Here is a 22,173-nt window from a genome sequence, read left to right as displayed (position 1 = left end):
CTACAGACGTCTCTTCTATAATCCAGGTATGGTCATGAATACCACTTAATTGCTTTAATTTTGTTTCATTATTGCTATTTACAGGTAATATATTTCACTTAAATGTACCTCTTTGAAGATAAGTAGCCAATTATGAAATGGTTTTATATCATTATATATCTTTTCTTTGTGAGTTTATATCTTATCATGATGCAACTTTGATGGGACAGATGATGCAACTATAATGAGACAGATGATGCAACTTTGATGGGACAGCTAATGCAATTTTGATGGGACATATGATACAACTTTGATGGGACAGATGATGCAACTTTGATGGGACAGATGATGCAACTTTGATGGGACAGATAATGCAACTTTGATGGGACCTATGATGCGACTTTGATGGGACAGAGAACACACCTTTGATGGGACAGATGATGCAACTTTGATGGGACAGATGATACAACTTTGATGGGACAGATGCCAATGTAAGGTGCACTCATCTATACTATCCGACACTTTCACAACTCCCGTGATGTTGGTTGGGTTTCAGGTGGTGTTTTATGTCAATAATGTGATCAGACAAGTAAAGTTCCAATGAAACACCATGGTAGCAGATCTGGTCTGATCTGAATGAATAATCAAACTTCTCTTTCTGGTCACATGTCCAGCACTATAGCCATTAAATCAGTACAATGACTCTAATGATCAGCTTGAGGAAGAGGAAGCACTATAGTACTACTACTATAACTACCACTACTACTACTACTAATACTACTACAACTAATACTACTACCACAGTACTACTATTATTACTATGGTAAAACCCATCTTGAGAGACCATCCCTTCTGCCAAAAAAATGTGGTCTCTCAGGGAAGGTGAAGTCTCATTACAAATCAGAATACTATATAATTGATTAATTAGTTTATGTATTATTATTATTATTATTATTATTATTATTATTATTGCTGTTATTGGTCATGGCAGTGATGTGAACCCTGATTCTAAAAGCTTTATTCCTCAGATTTTGTTTAAATTTGGAAAATACATTAAATCATAATTAATTCTATATTTCAGAGATTGTAACTGTAATCAGTCAAAGCCATTGTTTTGGAATTGGCATTATTACCTTTTTATGCCAAGATGTCATTGGAAAAGTCATGTAATTGCTAGTAAAATTCTTACCATTATCGTCATCATCCATGTCCAGTGGTGGTGCCTTGAATATTCGGTTCTCAACTCTCACCTGGCTGGGTTGGTAATGTGGCCCATCCACTTTTCCATCCTTGCATAATTTGGCCAGAATCAGGGTTGGTTTCATGGGGTCTCTCCAAGCATTGTAACCATGCCTAAAATGATAACATCAATTTGCATTGCATAAGTGCTCTGTTTTGTGCAACTGTTTTAGATTTTTATGGTGGCTAATAGTAAAGAATTACATCTTTCAAATAGAACCCAAAGAAACAGTTTTAAATGATTCAGTTAATGCACAGATTTTACAAATGAGTCTAACAAATAGTTTACAACACCACTGAGCTTTTAAACCAAGGTACCATGAACCTTTATGTATGTGTGTTCCTTTGGTTTGGTTTTTTATAGCACATAACCACAGGTAGGTTATTTAATGCTGAGCCAATAGAAATAAAGTCTCTTGTCTAAGGACACACTAAAAGTAGATGACCAAGGCTGGTCCAATTGTAGGATTTGAACCTGTACCCTTTTGGATGCAACTCTGGCATTCCACCATCGTTCATATATCTATATGGATATATAGCTGAAGTTTCATAATTTTATTCCACAAATTACAACACTTGAAGACATACTGGAAATTAAGACAGAAGAAAGCAAGAGAAAATGAAAAAGATGTCAATTTACAAGGAATTAAATTTAAAATATTTGTAAGACTACCCTAAAACTGAAGCAATAAAACAATTCTAGAGAAAATTTTGAAAACAAAGCCATTCCCAACCCCCATGACTATGGATGGTCTTCACTGGTTAAGTATTTAAGTGTCTCTATAAAGATCAAAAATTTATGCCACTTTACCAGCCTTTATAAAAGTTTTTAACTCCATACAGTCAGTTGTGTGGTTCACAGAGCATTTAGTATGCAATATAAACATTTCCTGTATGACAGACAACTCATTTGCAATGGATATAAATTCAATCAATTTCTGCCATTTTGGGACAGCAATAGATCTCTGCTTGGGTGACCATTGAACAGACAGGAAATTTTCAGGAAATTTTGTGGTCCCGATGATAGGTCAGACTGACCACATCATGAAGAGACTGACTAGAAAGTGGATATCGATTAACCCCAAGAGTGCCAAAATATGCGGCTGAAAATATACATTACATAAAAGCCTAGGACAAGTTAAATGTTTTACAGGGAAATTTGTTTAACTTGCTAAGAATATATATGTATAGGTATAACACCTATGCATGGGTCCCTATTCCAGGCTGTACAAAAAACAGCATTACTGTGAAAATATTTATGGCATTTTCATTTGTATGGAGATGTCACTTAGAAAAGAGGGGACCTACTTTATTTGTAGGTTGTAGGTTGATCTCCCTTTTGGCAGTGTCTTTAACAATTTAGACATCAGTTTAATTACAAGTTCACTAATGAAAAAGCACTTACTACTGATGATCTCTGTAAAGTGTTAAATTTTGAATGAGTACTGAACCTTAAAGTTGCATTAATATTTAATCACATTTAAGCCAGAAAAGTCTTTGTGAAGGGGCACTTTGACCTTTCTTCTCCCCCCACCCCCCTCCCCGTGTCAGTATTAAAACTTGAAAGGCTAGCATTTATGACTCAGTGAATTTTCAAACAGAGCATTGCTACACTATCCTGAGAAAGTAAACATTTGAGCTACGAACCATAACCGCTTGATAGGAACCTATGTCAAATTATCATTTTCAAAGAAAAATTGATATGCACTGTAAGCTGTTTAAGATCTGATGAAAGAAATGATTATCTGTGTACAATTGGGCAGAGTAAATTAAGGCGTACACTTAAGAACTAATGTGAATTTAAAGTGATGACATTGGTAGAAATTCTTTAGTCTTAAAATTCCTGAGAGAGAGTAGTTTGAATTTGAGGAAGCCTAAAGAGAATAGTGCTTTCCTCATTAAACAAGAAATGGGGGACCAGATGGCTGTCTCATAAGAAAAGACAGGATTTAGTGCTAGGATGCACAATTTCTGAAAAAGAACAGCATTAAGGTACCAAATTTTAATTTTCCACGTAATTTTCTATTTTTTTTTATTGTTTGTTTTATGCAAATGTGTTTTATATGACTAGGATCCATATTATGTATAATTTATTAAGTTTCATGGAAATCTTTTGATGCTAGAGTGTTTATGCAATTTATCTCTTTAATTTTATTGTTACTAGTTCATTGATAGAATTAACGATTGCATGCTATCCAAGTTTTCATGTGTAGGATTTCATAGGGTTATATCAAATAATTTCCTTTGTCTGTTAGGATGATACTGATTATCGTGAGTTAACAGTAATCACATATTTATATCTGATTTTGTAATGTTTAAATAATCTTGTAAATTAGGGATTGCTGTGAGCTAGAATTCTGTGAATTTTATGCAATAGTAATTGAGCATGTGGTAAGAGTAGGTAAAGATATGCGTTAATGTTAGATATACTGCTGTCACTGTGAAGCGAGGGTGATATTCTATCGGATTAGTTCAGAATTTATGCAGTGTGGATAGCCTGTATGCTTCTGAGTAACGTAAATGAGGGAATTTATGTAGATGTAGAAAGTGGTACATATAGAAATTTAGGGGTGATTTTGTCCTTTAACGAATGGCTTTCTGGTGAGAAACAGGACAGTTCAAAGAAGGAAGTCAGAGAAGAAAAAAAAAAGAAGTGACGAGTTTACAATAAAGGATTAGGAAATACAGGAGGGGGTGAAGCGTAAAAAATAGGAAGGCTGGAGGAAACAGGAAGATGATGATACACGGTCAAGGGAGGAAGATGATGCAATCAGTCATGGACATTGCACTCTTTTCACCACTCATTATTATGATGAAATAAATCCAAATTAGACACTGATATTAAATTCTGTTGACATAATTTAGATTGAATTGGAATTGCTGCCATTAATTTGTTTTGATTAAATTTGCTATTTTTCTTGTCTAAGGGGGCTCATATTGCATTATTTCTTACCAATATTCTTGCTCAGTTCTCTGTTGAAATTCTATCTTCCACTCCCACCAGGCTATAATATTGAGGGTGACCACAAATTTTTATAGGCATCTTCCTTACCCTATGTGCAGGCCATCTACACTGTGTGGGAACTGTACATGGTGGGGAACTCAAGTTATTGTACCAAAAAATGTTTCTGACTTTAGTCACAGTGACCTTAACCATTGGCCCTTTTTGACCTAAAACTTATAGGATCAAAACTTACCACTAGTGCAAGTCACTCACAATGTTTGTCAATGCAGTTGGTGGAGAACTCAAGTTATTGGTATGAAACCATTTTCTTCTTTAAGCCACAGTGGTCTTGACTTTTGGACCATACAACCCCAGCATTGCTTGGCTTCTTCCTTAACACAAGTGAAAGCCATGCACAAATTTTGGATAATTGTAGATAATAGACAACAACATACTATGCAGAAATCATTAGTCTTCTTTGAGTCAGTGACCTTGGCTCTTGACCTTTTAACCCAAAATCTACATGATTAACAAGGTATCCACAAAGTTTGTCAAATGTAGTTAATGGATAACTTATCATATTATGCAGCAACCATTATTTTTCTATGAGTCAGTGACCTTGCCCTTGACCTTTTAACCCCAAATCTACATGATTAGCAAGGCATCAGCAAAGTTTGGTACCTGCAGATGGTGGAAAACTCTAGTTATTTTGTGGAAATCATTTTTTTTTCTTTAGTCAGTGAGTTTTATCTTCGAGTTTTTTACCCCAAAATTGATAGAATTCTTCATTATCCAATATGAATGCCAGACAAAAAGTTTGACAAATGTGGATCATGGACTACTTTAGTTTTTTTTTGTTGGAAATAAAATTGGTAACACATATACATCATAACATAATTTGGCAATCTTATAAAAAGTCTGTTTAAGAATTAAACATGTAAACTGTATGAGTGGGAAGACTGGCAGCAGTTGGAGGGGGGGGGGCTTGAGATTTATAGATATAACTTTTGGTTTATTTTTAGGTATAGGTCACACAGACAATATGCTGAAAGTCAATTTTCACAGGGATTTCAGGCACAGGGAATAAAGATGAAAAAATTAATGAATTTGAAGAAATTATTGATCATGTGGTAAAGTTGTCCTAATATTATGAGAAAGTCTGATATTATCAAATCTATACAGAAATTCATTCATATATATATATATATATATATATATATATATATATATATATATATATATATAAACTTACATTTGATTTATCTACATATTCCCCATGGCAAATTCTATATATTTAGTTAATAGACTTCATAGAGTTAAAATATCAGGATTTGTGGTTTTCTTCTAAGTAGTTTGTTGTTTTTCCCATAAAAATATTGCAACACAAAATGAGAAAAGACCTTTGTGATTTTTAGAGGTCTTCTGGAACAGACTTTCAAAATGGATGGAAAAAATCCTCACTGGATGGAAGTAAGATGACAGGGTTAGCATCTGTCCACGCTTTTCATTCAATCTTCCATTCTGAATGTCCATACTGAATTCTGTTAATGTAAAATTCACCAGCTAATAATAAAACTAAGCATTTTTGTCTTTTAAACATGCCTCTAACAAATCTGGTTTCATGAAATTTTTATTAGTTTCATATTTAATATTCAGAACAGGAAATTTTATTTATCAATTATGCACAAATCAAACTTCTCCAAGGTTTTGCATTCAACATGTTACCAGTCTGTTTTTGAAATACAGCCTCAATGTGACAATAGCTGTATTGAGACAGTCTGACAATAGATTGGCAGTGAGCTGATGGGCAGCAATGTGAGTCCGATATTGAAATTTAAAAGACTGGTTTACCACTGATACAAACTGTCGAAGCCTCTACTGAAAACAATGTGAAATCATTTGATACAAACTGTCGAAGCCTCTACTGAAAACAATGTGAAATCATTTGATACAAACTGTAGAAGCCTCTGCTGAAAACAATGTGAAATCATTTGATACAAACTGTCGAAGCCTCTACTGAAAACAATGTGAAATCATTTGATACAAACTGTCGAAGCCTCTAATGAAAACAATGTGAAATCATTTGATACAAACTGTCGAAGCCTCTACTGAAAACAATGTGAAATCATTGTACCATGTGTACCAGTACTCACATATCAGACAAATAATTTAGGAAAAAATAAAGGCCTTGAAGAAGGGGGGGGGGGTCGGCTATACAACTATATCAGTACATTGATGTGTAAATGCCTTTTATTCCATAATATTATCACAATTACCGTAGTTTTGTAAAATGGGGCATAAGGAATACCTATAAACCTTTCAAAAGGCAAGTAGGGAGACTGAAATAAAAAAAGAGATTGGGACCTAAAATCGGGAGGTTTTTCATGGCATTTTTAAAGCTTTGTTTTCACTAAATATTGATCGATCTTCCTGGTCCAGTGCGTGTGAAATTTGCAAAGAGATTTGCCATTTCTCCCTGTGACATGCCCTATTTTCGTATTCTGGTCAGCTGTGGTCAAACTGCACAATAACTAAAGATTACCGGTAGTCTTAAATAAACAAGCAAGAAAAGCCAGTGAGACTTTAAAAGTTAATCCTTATCCAAGCAACTATTTTGTGAGAAGGATTAGTCCTCCACTGTAATTCAAAGATACCATGTTCTACACTATTGTGTGTTACACAAGCACCACACTCAAAGAGTGGAGATTCTGGGGGTACACACCAACCCCGACTCACTGAGTTGCTCCATGTGGTTGAGGGAGAGCTCGCTGTCCATAACTGTCAGGGGCATTTTGCAAGGGACTGTCCCAAGGGCAGGCAGACCCAGGTGAATGCCATCACTAGGAAGGAGTGTGAGCTGGAGGCAAACTGTAAACCAGCAAACCTAGTGTCCACAACTGTCAATGGAGAAGGTGCCACCCTCTTGTATGACAGTGGGTTCAGCATTCCTGCCCTTGTAAACAAGAAGTATGTTAAGCCTGAGGACTACACAGGGGAGGTAACTGAGGTCCAGTACGCGAACAGTGCATGTGACTCATTGCCAGTGGCTGTCATTGACCTCGATTCACCATACATGAAGGGGAAAATTGAAGCTGCGTGCTTGGATGGACTATCACATGATGCCATCCTCAGATGTCATTATGTGTTGGCACAACCGAATCCCAAAACCTGCACACCAATGCCTGTGAGTGCTGCAGAAACCAGGTCCAAGAGTCATGAGATGAAACCGACACTGATGGAAGTTACCTCAACACCTGTCAGTAACATACTTCTGGCCGAATTGAGGAAGCTGCAGCAGGAAGATGCAACTCTGGCACAATTGCATTAAATATGCTGCAGAGATGTTAAGCAGTTTTGTCTCTCCTGTGACAAGTGTCAGAGAATGGCACTAAAAACGGATCATTGACCTGTCCCCTTGGGGAGTACACCCCTTATCGATGAACCATTTCAACGCATCGCGATGGATTTGATCGAACCGATAAAACCTGCATCGTCATAAGGAAATCTGTATATTTTAACAGTTGTAGATTATGCTACATGCTATCCGCAGGCTGTCGCATTGCATAATATTGATTCGGAAACTGTTGCTGAAGTGCTGTTTGGGATTTGGTAAAGAGTCGAAGTGCCTGATGAGATCCTGACCCATCAAGGGACACAATTCACAATTCACATGATGGCAGAGGTGAACCAACTGGTCTAGCAGTTTAACAGGATTCTGAAAAACATGCTTAAGAAGCTGTGTGAAGGCTGCCCCATAGATTGGGTCTGGCACATTCCTGGCATGCTTTTCACCTATCGTTAAGTACCACAAGTGAGTTTAGGGTTTTCTCCCTTTGAATACTTGTATGTGAGGACTATACATAGCCCAATCACCATACTGAGACAGCTGTGGATGAACGATCATGCTGTCAAAAGGTACATACTACCAATCAGAACGTTGCGGACATGCGAAACAAACTGGAGGAAGTTTCTTTCCTCACACAGGAGAACCTCAAACAAGCAAAGTTGCATCAAATGAAGTATTACAATAAGCGCTCAAAAACCATGCCAGTATGAAGTAGGGAACAAGGGTGTGTGTGTGTGTGTGTGTGTGTGTGTGTGTGTGTGTTGTGTGTGTGTGTGTGTGTGTGTGTGTGTGTGTGTGTGTTAGTAATAGGTTTGGATCCTGCCTCCTCCCACCCACTATTAGTGTTTTTGTAATTAGCCCCTGTTGGGTAAATTGCCCATATTCTGACAGATGAAGCCTTTTTTTTCAATGCTCCTTGGGCAATCGATCAGAAAAATGGCTGGAAAATTGATAGCAATACTAGAAAAGAAGAAGAAAAAATCTGGACAGCAACCAAGGAAAATTCACAAGGCTTCAGCCATTCAGAAATGAGAATATTGCACAAAACTTTGATTAATCAGATTGACACAATGATATGTTAACATATTGGCATACAAAAAATATTAAACTGCACACACTATAAAATGCAATGCATTCAATGTGGAATGGAATAGACCCATCCTGTAATGTTGAATAATTCAACAGAAGATCATTGTCTACACTAGTCATGTGACATCATAACTTTAAGAAAACACACAAATAGCATAGACCCTGAGCTACTGATACTTGTTTATTTTGCTCTGGAATATCTGAGTCCATGTTGTTTGAAGTTAGGCATGCATTTTTATACAAACAAATACAACAACACTTTTCCCTTGTATCAGCCATCCAATTCCTAATAATGCATCAGCCAACCAATTCCTAATAATGTATCAGCTATCCATTTCCTAATAATGCATCAGCCATCCAATTCCTAATAATGTATTGGCCATCCAATTCCTAATAATGTATTGGCCATCCAATTCCTTGTATTGGCCATCTAATTCCTAATAATGTATCAGCCATCCAATTCCTAATAATGTACCAGCCATCCAATTCCTCATAATATATTGGCCATCCAATTCCTAATAATGTATTGGCCATCTAATTCCTAATAATGCATTGGCCATCCCATTCCTTGAATTGGCCATCCAATTTCTTGTATTGGCCATCCAATTCCTTGTATTGGCCATCTAATTCCTAATAATGTATCAGCCATCCAATTCCTAATAATGTATTGGCCATCCCATTCCTTGTATTGGCCATCCAATTTCTTGTATTGGCCATCCAATTCCTAATAATGTATTGACCATCCAATTCCTTGTATTGGCCATCCAAATTCCTTCTATTGGCCATCCAATCCCTTGTATTGGCCATCCAATTCCTTGTATTGGTCATCCAATTCCTAATAATGTATTGGCCATCCAATTCCTTGTATTGGCCATCCAAATTCCTTCTATTGGCCATCCAATCCCTTGTATTGGCCATCCAATTCCTTGTATTGGCCATCCAAAGTCCTTGTATTGGCCATCCAATCCCTTGTATTGGCCAATCAATCCCTTGTATTGGCCATCCAATTCCTTGTATTGGTCATCCAATTCCTAATAATGTATTGGCCATCCAATTCCTTGTATTGGCCATCCAAATTCCTTCTACTGGCCATCCAATCCCTTGTATTGGCCATCCAATTCCTTGTATTGGCCATCCAATCCCTTGTATTGGCCATCCAATCCCTTGTATTGGCCATCCAATCCCTTGCATTGGCCATCCAATTCCTTGTATTGGTCATCCAATTCCTAATAACCTGCTGCATGACTATTGATCAAAGTGTAGGAGGAGAACTACAATGTAACGAGGTTAATTTTGAAACTCAAAGCAGGTTACAGTTTTTGTCTGCTATCTTCCTAACATTTGCACCAAATATGCCATGTGTAGCCTTGTCAAATTAGGAGAAAAATACCATGAAAAACTGCACAGACCTAGATCTGCCACTGCATAATATTCCATCAGATCTGGGTCTATCCAGTTTGTTATGAGTAATCAGAAGAAATAAACAACATAAACCCTGATCTACAGACACAATATGCAAAGGCTGGTCAAGGTTACATTGCTTTCAGTTGGACTGGGCTTATAAGTGAGTATAAACAGCATCTGGTTTGTCTGTATATTTTAAGTGTGAAGGATTAGTTGTTTACATGGCTTCATCAGGTTTGTTGTAACATCAGTGGGTTTAAGAGGGACAGATATACTGATGTGTGGAGAGATATTGCCTATCAGACAGACAGACCAATGTGTGGAGAGATATTGCCTATCAGACAGATAGACCAACGTGTGGAGAGATTTTGCCTATCAGACAGATAGACCGATGTGTGGAGAGATATTGCCTATCAGACAGATAGACCAATGTGTGGAGAGATATTGCCTATCAGACAGATAGACCAATGTGTGGAGAGATTTTGCCTATCAGACAGATAGACCGATGTGTGGAGAGATATTGCCTATCAGACAGATAGACCGATGTGTGAAGAGATATTGCCTGTCAGATGTGTGGAGAGATATTGCCTATCAGACAGAAAGGCCAATGTGTGGAGAGATATTGCCTATCACACAGATAGACCGATGTGTGGAGAGATATTGCCTATCAGACAGATAGACCAATATGTGGAGAGATATTGCCTATGAGACAGTTAGACTGATGTGTGGAGAGATATTGCCTATCAGACAGATAGACCAATGTGTGGAGAGATTTTGCCTATCAGACAGAAAGGCCAATGTGTGGAGGGATATTGCCTATCAGATGTGTGGAGAGATTTTGCCTATCAGACTGATAGAAAAATGTGTGGAGAGATATTGCCTATCAGACAGAAAGACCAATGTGTGGAGAGATATTGCCTATGAGACAGTTAGACTGATGTGTGGAGAGATATTGCCTATCAGACAGACAGACTGATGTGTGGAAAGATATTGCCTATAAGACAGAAAGGCCAATGTGTGGAGGGATATTGCCTATCAGATGTGTGGAGAGATATTGCCTATCAGACAGATAGAAAAATGTGTGGAGAGATATTGCCTATCAGACAGTTAGACTGATGTGTGGAGAGATATTGCCTATGAGACAGAAAGACCAATGTGTGGAGAGATATTACCTATGAGACAGTCAGACTGATGTTTGGAGAGATATTGCCTATCAGACAGATAGACCGATGTGTGGAGAGATATTGCCTATCAGACAGAAAGGCCAATGTGTGGAGAGATATTGCCTATCAGACAGATAGACCGATGTGTGGAGAGATATTGCCTATCAGACAGAAAGAAAAATGTGTGGAGAGATATTGCCTATCAGACAGATAGACCAATGTGTGGAGAGATATTGCCTATCAGACAGATAGACCAATGTGTGGAAAGATATTGCCTATCACCAAATATTAACATGAGTTGCTGTACTTAAGGCAAGAAAACCGAACTCAAGTTAACAATGCACATCAAATTAAATTATACTAACCAGCAGAAATTTAGTTTTAATTTGTATAAAGTTACAGCAAAACATATTATAGATATTACCATATCAAGGAAACCTGCTCATAAAGAATGCCTGCTCATAATGGACTGTATTTATGAATCCCCCTTTTGAAACTTCGTTTACATTTTTAACTTCTTTAGACAAGATGTACATTGCCACAAAAGACAACATTATGTAATCTGTTGAGTGCCATTAATTAATGGGCTAATTATATTTACCTATTTTAGCTGGCCTTTACTGAATTTATTTACAGTTTTATTTTGCTATAATCAGGATATAAAAAATGGTTCATAAATATCTGATGATGACAAACATAAAATTTATGTTAGCTTAAACCTTGGAGTGTGTTTTGTAATGGAATGATATTTTTGGGATATTAAACTTACAGGTCATATTTCTGTGCAATACCACAGGTAGCTCTGTGACGACTGTAAAAACGATTTTCCAGGTCTATTTTTGTCTCTCCAATTAAATCATCCATTCCTATGAGATCCCAGTCGTAAACCTGGACTGTCAGGAGAGATTCCATTGGGAATGTTGCCTCTATCTCGAAACACCTGAAAAAGATAAATTTTTAAGACTTAATTTTTTAAAAATATAAATGCAGATTTTTGGGTTTCTTAATTTCAGGTTGTTATATTATTGGCTGATTTTATGATTAGGTTATGCCAGCCATACGCAAACATCAGAATTTACCACGTTTGTATAAGTACACATCTTTGATATGAAATTTTTATAAAAAAAGTTAATTATGAAATTTAAGTACTTCTTAAATTATCACACAAGAATAATGATTTCACTTTGCTTTGTGAAAATGTTTGTTGGAATACTCAGAAAAGACTGACCCTTGGGCCTCAAATCATCCAAACTGCTTCAGGAAACATTTTCGTACTGTAATCCCTGCTTTGATCCTTTTCTTGGATATACAACTTTTATCTGGCGTATTGTAATTCATTAAGCATCTTCTTTCAAATAAGCAATTGAAATGTTTGGAAACTGGGATGTATTTTGATTAATATCATAAATTGTTCTCTCTCTCTTTCTCACACATACACACAAACACACACAGAATGGAAGAACATTTTTTGAAGTTATGCATATCCGGATCTTTTTCATCTAGGTCAAAGGTCAAATTCATAAACTGAATGAGAGATTTTAATAATCAATTTGAATTTTATATATTTTATAAGACTGTTTGTCTCATAAACTCTTAGTAATGCTGTTTCCCATGACCAGATAGAGAAAGAGAGAGAAGTTCAAGCTCTCATGAAAGTGGTGTCACTTATGACGGCATAGATATGGCTACATATGGGGAAGGCATTCTGTAACGATACAAGCCCCTTTGAGATTCTGATGAACGGACTAACTTTATTGAAATATGCATCATATAAAATTACATTCCAATATCAATCTACATAAACTTAAATTACAGATATAAGAGATACATATAAAACTACAACATTCCTTCACTTACCAACATCATACATTTGTATAATTTCTGCCTTTTAGAATATAAAACAGATAATTAAACAACGAATAAATTCATGATAGCTAAAGAATCTAAAATTCAATATTTCAGACTAAAACCACAATTATTTAATAGAAATATATTTTACTGAATTTAATCTAAATTGTCAACATATTAAATTCTATTATTTAAAGATTGTTTTATTTCTGAATTAACTATTACTGAGTATGAAGTTGGTGGCGAATGTCGGTTTTTTTAATACTATAATCAATAATATAATTACAAGTAAATATAAGTTCTTCAAACAATTAACTTTCCAATACATTTATATTAAAGAATAGCAAAAGAAATATTAAAATAATCAAATGTTGCAACGTACTGATGTTAAATTAACATCTTAACACTAAAAATCCTATACTCTATAAAAAAAATGTATTACATAGATGATAATCTTACCTGTAATGATACAAGCCTCTTTGAGATTCCGATGAACAGACTGATTCATCAACAAGTCTCCTCACTTTTTATACACAGTCTCTTAGGACGCAGACAAATATGGTCACACGTCTAGTTCTTGAGTTTTGCCAGAATCTCAAAATGAGGCTTCATCATTTCTTACAGACTATCGTCTGGGTCTATGTACATCATTAGACAGACAATTTTGCCACATCAGCTCATTTACACACTCAGAGGGAATTTCTGGAATTTGTTAGTTCAGCTACCTACACAATTTACCAAGTGTAGTTTTTTCCTGACTTACAATACAAGGGAAATATATAGTGCAAGAGAGTTTTGCTTTTTAGCTCATAAGAGCACAATCTTTATTAAATAGTATATAATTGTAATACCAAAATAAATGAATTTAATCTCAATATACTTTAATAAAAAATTACTTTCAATATAATTTAATGAAAAATGACTTTTAATACAATTTAGAGAAAATTTAAATCTTTTTACTTTTACTAAAAACTTGTGTCCTAATATAAATATAGTACTTAATTGAAAATGGGTAATAGCATGATGATTTGAATTTTATAGTACATGTACTTAATTGAAAATGGGGAATAGCATGATGATTTGAATTTTATAGTACATGTACTTAATTGAAAATGGGGTATGGCATGATGATTTGAATTTTATAGTACATGTACTTAATTGAAAATGGGTAATAGCATGATGATTTGAGTTTTATAGTACTTAATTGAAAATGGGTAATAGCATGATGATTTGAATTTTATAGTACATGTACTTAATTGAAAATGGGTAAGAGCATGATGATTTGAATTTTGTAGTACTTAATTGAAAATGGGGAATAGCGTGATGATTTTAATTTTATAGTACATGTACTTAATTGAAAATAGTAAATAGTATGATGATTTGAGCTTTATAGTACATGTACTTAATTGAAAATGGGGAATAGTATGATGATTTGAGTTTTATAGTACATGTACTTAATTGAAAATGGGTAATAGCATGATGATTTGAAAGTTAAAAAAACCTAATTGAAAATGGGTAATAGCATGATGATTTGAATTTTATAGTACATGTACTTAATTGAAAATGGGGAATAGCATGATGATTTGAATTTTATAGTACATGTACTTAATTGAAAATGGGCAATAGCATGATGATTTGAGTTTTATAGTACATGTACTTAATTGAAAATGGGTAATAGCATGATGATTTGAATTTTATAGTACTTAATTGAAAATGGGTAATAACATGATGATTTGAATTTTATAGTACTTAACTGAAAATGGGTAATAACATGATGATTTGAATTGTATAGTACTTAATTGAAAATGGGAATAGCATGATGATTTGAAAGTTAAAAAAACCCTAATTGAAAATGGGTAATAGCATGATGATTTGAATTTTATAGCACTTAATTGAAAATGGGGAATAGCATGATGATTTGAATTTTATAGTACTTAATTGAAAATGGGTAATAACATGATGATTTGAATTGTATAGTACTTAATTGAAAATGTGTAATAGCATGATGATTTGAAAGTTAAAAAAACCCTAATTGAAAATGGGTAATAGCATGATGATTTGAATTTTATAGTACATGTACTTAATTGAAAATGGGTAATAGCATGATGATTTGAGTTTTATAGCACTTAATTGAAAATGGGTAACAGCATGATGATTTGAATTTTATAGTACATGTACTTAATTGAAAATGTATAATAGCATGATGATTTGAATGTTAAAAAAACCTAATTGAAAATGGGTAATAGCATGATGATTTGAATTTTATAGTATATGTACTTAATTGAAAATGGGTAACAGCATGATGATTTAAGTTTTATAGCACTTAATTGAAAATGGGTAATAGCATGATGATTTGAATTTTATAGTACATGTACTTAACTGAAAATGGGTAATAGCATGATGATTTGAATTTTATAGTACTTAATTGAAAATGGGGAATAGCATGATGACTTGAATTTTATAGTACATGTACTTAACTGAAAATGGGGAATAGCATGATGAATTGAATTTTATAGTACTTAATTGAAAATGGGTAATAGCATGATGATTTGAATTTTATAGTACTTAATTGAAAATGGGTAATAGCATGATGATTTGAATTGTATAGTACTTAATTGAAAATGGGGAATAGCATGATGATTTGAATTTTATAGTACTTAATTGAAAATGGGTAATAGCATGATGATTTGAATTGTATAGTACTTAATTGAAAATGGGGAATAGCATGATGATTTGAATTTTATAGTACTTAATTGAAAATGGGTAATAGCATGATGATTTGAATTTTATAGTACTTAATTGAAAATGGGTAATAGCATGATGATTTGAGTTTTATAGTACTTAAATGAAAATGGGTAAGAGCATGATGATTTGAATTTTATAGTACTTAATTGAAAATGGGGAATAGCATGATGATTTTAATTTGATAGTACATGTACTTAATTGAAAATGGGGAATAATATGATGATTTGAGTTTTATAGTACATGTACTTAATTGAAAATGGGGACTAGTATTATGATTTGAGTTTTATAGTACATGTACTTAATTGAAAATAGAGAATAGCATGATGATTTGAGTTTTATAGCACTTAACTGAAAATGGGTAATAACATGATGAATTGAATTTTATAGTACTTAATTGAAAATGGGTAATAGCATGATGATTTGAAAGTTAAAAAAACCTAATTGAAAATGGGTAATAGCATGATGATTTGAATTTTATAGCACATGTACTTAATTGAAAATGGGTAATAGCATGATGATTTGAATTTTATAGTACTTAATTGAAAATGAGTAATAACATGATGATTTGAATTTTATAGTACTTAACTGAAAATGGGTAATAACATGATGATTTGAATTGTATAGTACTTAACTGAAAATGGGTAATAGCATGATGATTTGAAAGTTAAAAAAACCTAACTGAAAATGGGTAATAGCATGATGATTTGAATTTTATAGTACATGTACTTAATTGAAAATGGGTAATAACATGATGATTTGAACTGTATAGTACTTAATTGAAAATGGGTAATAACATGATGATTTGAATTTTATAGTACTTAATTGAAAATGGGTAATAGCATGATGATTTGAATTGTATAGTACTTAACTGAAAATGGGTAATAACATGATGATTTGAATTGTATAGTACATGTACTTAATTGAAAATGGGTAATAGCATGATGATTTGAATTTTATAGTACATGTACTTAATTGAAAATGGGTAATAGCATGATGATTTGAATTGTATAGTACATGTACTTAATTGAAAATGGGTAATAGCATGATGATTTGAATTTTATAGTACATGTACTTAATTGAAAATGGGTAATAGCATGATGATTTGAATTTTATAGTACATGTACTTAATTGAAAATGGGTAATAGCATGATGATTTGAATTTTATAGTACATGTACTTAATTGAAAATGGGTAATAGCATGATGATTTGAATTTTATAGCACATGTACTTAATTGAAAATGGGTAATAGCATGATGATTTGAGTTTTACAATACTTAATTGAAAATGGGTAATAGCATGATGATTTAAGTTTTATAGCACTTAATTGAAAATGGGTAATAGCATGATGATTTGAATTTTATAGTACATGTACTTAATTGAAAATCGATAATAGCATGATAATTTGAGTTTTACAATACTTAATTGAAAATGGGAAATAGCATGATGATTTGAGTTTTATAGTACATGTACTTAATTGAAAATGGGTAATAGCATGATGATTTGAATTGTATAGTACTTAATTGAAAATGGGGAATAGCATGATGAATTGAATTTTATAGTACTTAATTGAAAATGGGTAATAGCATGATGATTTAAATTTTATAGTACTTAATTGAAAATGGTAATAGCATGATGATTTGTATTTTATAGTACTTAATTGAAAATGGGGAATAGCATGATGATTTGAATTTTACAGTACATAATTGAAAATGGGGAATAGCATGATGATTTTAACGGTCCAGAAATCATGTTAATATAAAAAGCAACACAATCATATAGCACAATAAAATTGTGACCACTAATCTGAGAGAGAGAGGGAGCAGATGGTTATGAACTGTGTAAGCAATCCCTTGATACAAATATATATCCAATATAATCAAAAGATATAACTCAGTTGCAACTACTAAAAGTGACATACAGAAATATGAAATGTGGATAGATGACAAAGAGAATATATATATATATATATATATATATATATATATATATATATAAAAAGAGGAACACATTTGAAAGTCCTGGCAATATTCTAACCACCCCTGTAACATCTGTCTAAATGTCACAGTGTTTCTGATAACAATACAAACTTGGCATCTACAAAGATGTATGGAGGCCTCAATAACCTTTCATCCTCGATACAAGATCCATTTTTTGTAAACTGATACTGGTTTGCATTTTTTACAAGCATATTAAAATGTCAAAATAATACACTAATATGCCATAATGCTTAAAACTTGACTATATAATACTAAAGACCACGTAGACATTTAAGTCAAAAACAAAAGTCCATTATACCAGTAAGTATTTTCAAAGCAAAATGCTGCTGGAGTAAATGTATAATATAGTAAATAAGTGTTAAAAATGCCATTAAAAGCGAGAATTCAACCATTTCAGTAAACCTATAAATGAATATAGCAAGGATAATTTCAGTAATTAATGCATGCGTGCACAATTTTAATAACTTACAATATATGCTTGATTGTAAGGGAAGCCTGACTACAAATTGCACGATCCCAGATCCACCATTTCATTATGGTCTGGCAGATATGGGTCTGTTAAGTTTTCTAGGAGTCATCAGTTGAACAAAGAAAACAGATCCTGATCTGCAAGCACATTATGAGATGGCAGATCTGGGTCTGTGTATTCTGATATGTCAAAAAAAGAACCCATTGAATAGTTTGCATTTTGAATCTGTGTACATGGATGAGCTGTGTGAAAAAAAAATCATATTTCTGAGAATTTACTAAAATCTCAAACTGGTGTGTAACGTAATGTGCTTTCTGGCTGCCGAATGTGAGACCTTCCATCACATTTTCATGTGTGTCGGAAACTCTGTTCGACAAATTAAAGTTGAAATCAGTCTAATATTAATAAAGGAGATTATTAGCAATGTATTTTACAGAAAATCCTCTGGTAAAGTGTAAAGTTGCTCTGTTACATTGCTTTTAGTAAAACTGGATATCATTGGTTCGGTTCAAAAAAATGAAGATAAAAATATTCCTACCCATATCAAAGGCAAGAAACATGACAACGTGTAACCCACATTTAGATTTACCACACATATTCACTGATAAGTCGAGACCAACTGCAAACTACATAGACCCAGATCTGCCATCATATCATGCACTAGTAGATCATGATACAGCTTGTTAGGCTTAATTGGCAGAACAAACAACACAAACCCTAATCTGACTGTGTATTCTGTGATAACAGATCAGGGTCTATACTGCTTGCAGTTGGATTTAACTTATTTGCAAGTATATATGGTAATTATGAATTGGAAACTACTGCTCAAACTGACTTTTACAGACAATAAAATCAATATGAATGTATTTAAAATTTTACATTTCAATTTTATTTTTTTGTCATAACTTAGATGCATGTGGGAATAATGGAATAATTTTGTAAACCAAAACACTTCTTACCACAGTGCTGATATTAGCAATAAAAAAAAAATCATTATTGTGCAGTTTATAAGTGTAGGTTATACTATTTTGGCATTATTATAATTCAACTGTTTAATGAATTTGACACATGTGGGGCAAAAAATTTACATGACTTTCTTCTCTTTGCATAACTATGTCCTATTCATATAAATGTTATTCTTGATAAAGTTTGTAATTCATGACTCTTTCTTAACCCATCTGATCTGGTTTGGATTTTTGTAGCCTAACATCGTTTTTCAGCTCATAATAGACCACACATGGCTGCTACCCGGCATATTTACCGGCATATTATATTTACCGGAGGAAGAACCTGAGAAGAACAATTGACCCATGGGAAGCTACTAGCAAGCTTTCTCACATATAGACAAGATGAGATTGAAACCTGCTTGACTGAGATGATTGACTGAGATGAGAGATCTGTACAGCACAGACTCACATCTGCCATCTCATAATGCTCCAGCACATCTGGGTCTGTGCAGTTTGTTTGGAGTAATCAGTAGAACAAACAAGATAGGCCTTGATCTGCAGGCACATTATGCTAGGGCACATCAGGATCTTTACTGTTTGCAGTTTGACTGGACTTAAAAGGGAGTATAGATGGTATAGAAAAAAGTTTTTTCTCATTTCACTCTTTTAATGCTCAGAATGGAGAAAAGAGTAAAACAGTATGGTTTTGTAGATTTTGATGATTATAAAAAGCTGTAACACCTTTTTAGAACACTTGGCTGGGTTGAGAGTTTTAAATTTCAGCTAATGTACAAAAAATCCCACAAGAAATATGATAGGTTAGCATGGGGGCTTTTAACAGAGGTGTTTTGAGGAGGTGGACAACCCAAATAAAACCATGATAACTGTACATATGCTTGGCATGAACATTAATCGATGCATTTTAACTGGTTTCAAGGGACATCTTTTCTCACCTGTTTTTTTCATAAAAACTGGACTATAACATTTAACACCATAAATTCTGAATAGCATCAAGTATCCAAATTAAATTATAAATGTTGATCTATTTTGCAATCTCATAATTTATTGATAAGCAATACACCAATTTCATAATGCAACTAAAATGTGTGCAGCATTTATTTTCTTGGACAAATAAATATTTCACACAAAATATTCTGCATTTCTAGCAAGTGAAAAGCGATTTAATGTTTAATTGCTTTTAGTGGCACTTCAACACGTTACTGGCTATGTCATGCTGAGTCAATTAGGAGCTAAATCCCTTTCTCAAGGATACACAGAGGCAGCTGACTCGGACTGGCTTGGATGGATATTGAAAATGCAACCACTGTGCTAATGTAATTATAGATACTGGAATTAAAGAGTTGGGTTACTCTATATACTTGCTTGTAAGACGAGTCAAACAGCAAACAACAAAGATCCTGATCTGCCTAAGCACAATGTGCTTGCAGACAAGTCTACCGGTGTTGTTTGTTATAGTGATTACTCCTAACAAATGGAACAGACCAAGATCTAGCAGGTCTTGACTTATAAGCAAGTATATATGGTACCATAATCATTTTTAAAGTGTACACAATGCAGAGTAGTATGGATAAACAAGAGATCAAAGACAGCCTATATCAGTCATCTGGCTAATACTGACCCTTAAATAGAGGCCCTAATAAGGATATCATCACAAATAAAGCAGCCATGAACACAGGATCCCAAAGGCATGAGATACTGTGTCCACCACCCTCTAAATTAATGGGGGAGGTCATGGATACCATGTCCCCCACCCTTTAATCCATGGGGCCGGGCTGGGATAAAGTGTCCCTTCCATCTAAATCCATGGGGTAGGGCAGGAGATACTGTGTTCCCAACCCTCTAAATCCATGGGGCACATCATTTTAGGAAAAGAGAAGAACATAATGCACTAGTATAATGCTAAAAATAAGATAATTTTATTTGCTTCAACAGTTTTGCCACATTAACTATGTGGTCGGTGGTATTTTACTTGGACACTTCCATTAATGCAACAAGCATTTTATTGAGTACTCAAGTAACCCATATAAACATTAAAATGTTTGAGTACCTGGTTAACCTGACATGAGCTGCACCATGACAAAGTGTGTATTTGCATAAAATTTAGTCTCTTTTTTCATTGTTGCAACCTCAAAATAAATTACATCTTCCTCACTGTAGAGGTGACTTTAACCTCCAAAATACATAACACTAATCACCATCCAAGACTTTGCAATGCAACATGGCTGACTACCATAAACCTTGAATGTTTTTATTGCCAGATACATTATTTTATTCATTATCTAATTTTCACTATGAATAACCAGTCTGAAGAAATTTTCAAACATTTTATTATTGCTATACTAACTCCAACTGCAACAACAAAGATCCTGATTTGCCATCACATAATGAACTGGCAGATCAGGGTCTCTCATGCTCGTTTTACTGATTACTACTAACAAACAGACCCTAATCTGATAGCACCTTATATGGTGGCAGATCTGGGTCTGTACAGTTATGAAGTAAATTTAAATGAGTATAAATGGTAAATAACCTAAATTCAATGCATCCATACTATCATTATTATGGCAATAACTAATGGAAGAACAACTAAAAACTAAGAAGAAAAAAAGGAAAAGAATGAAATCCTATAGATTTGCTGGATGCTAAATAGGCAATCTGAAATAAAGCTAATAAAATTCTACACATCAAATCACTATATTTGTCCTTTTAAAAGTCATATGCAGTGCATGCATCCTGTCATCTTCAGGGTGGAAGAGTTTTTTTTAACTGGATCTGTGCACTGTTCAAAGGAGCAAAAATATATGGAAAAATCTGAATTAATTTGGTTCAATGGTTGGTCAGTGTTTAAGATCATATCAGCACTTGATAGGCCACTTAGTGCTGAGGTAACAGGCATAAAGTGACTAGCCCAGAATTAAAGAAATCAAATAACCTGAACTGGTATGGGCAGGAATTGAACCTGTAGTCCACTTTCTGGGAGTC

The 22,173-nt window shown here is 34.0% G+C and overlaps 1 protein-coding gene across 1 annotated transcript in view; it reads right to left on the bottom strand.

Moving 5' to 3' along the window:
- The window catches only part of LOC149807887 (otoferlin-like), a 480,268-nt gene that overhangs the window by 77,853 nt on the left and 380,242 nt on the right, over positions 1-22,173 (bottom strand). Inside the window, exons 37-38 of the mRNA XM_089962251.1 lie at positions 11,934-12,104; positions 1,169-1,332 (exon numbers count right to left, since the gene is read on the bottom strand). Coding sequence (XP_089818377.1) covers positions 1,169-1,332; positions 11,934-12,104 — 335 coding nt within the window. The remainder of the gene's footprint in view (positions 1-1,168; positions 1,333-11,933; positions 12,105-22,173) is intronic.

The sequence above is a fragment of the Sinohyriopsis cumingii genome, chromosome 1 (genome assembly GCF_028554795.1).
Source record: "Sinohyriopsis cumingii isolate HCF-2022 chromosome 1, ASM2855479v2, whole genome shotgun sequence".
NCBI classification, from domain to species: domain Eukaryota; kingdom Metazoa; phylum Mollusca; class Bivalvia; order Unionida; family Unionidae; genus Sinohyriopsis; species Sinohyriopsis cumingii.
Note: the sequence above shows the minus strand (reverse complement) of the source record. Positions and strands in the feature narration are given on the sequence as shown.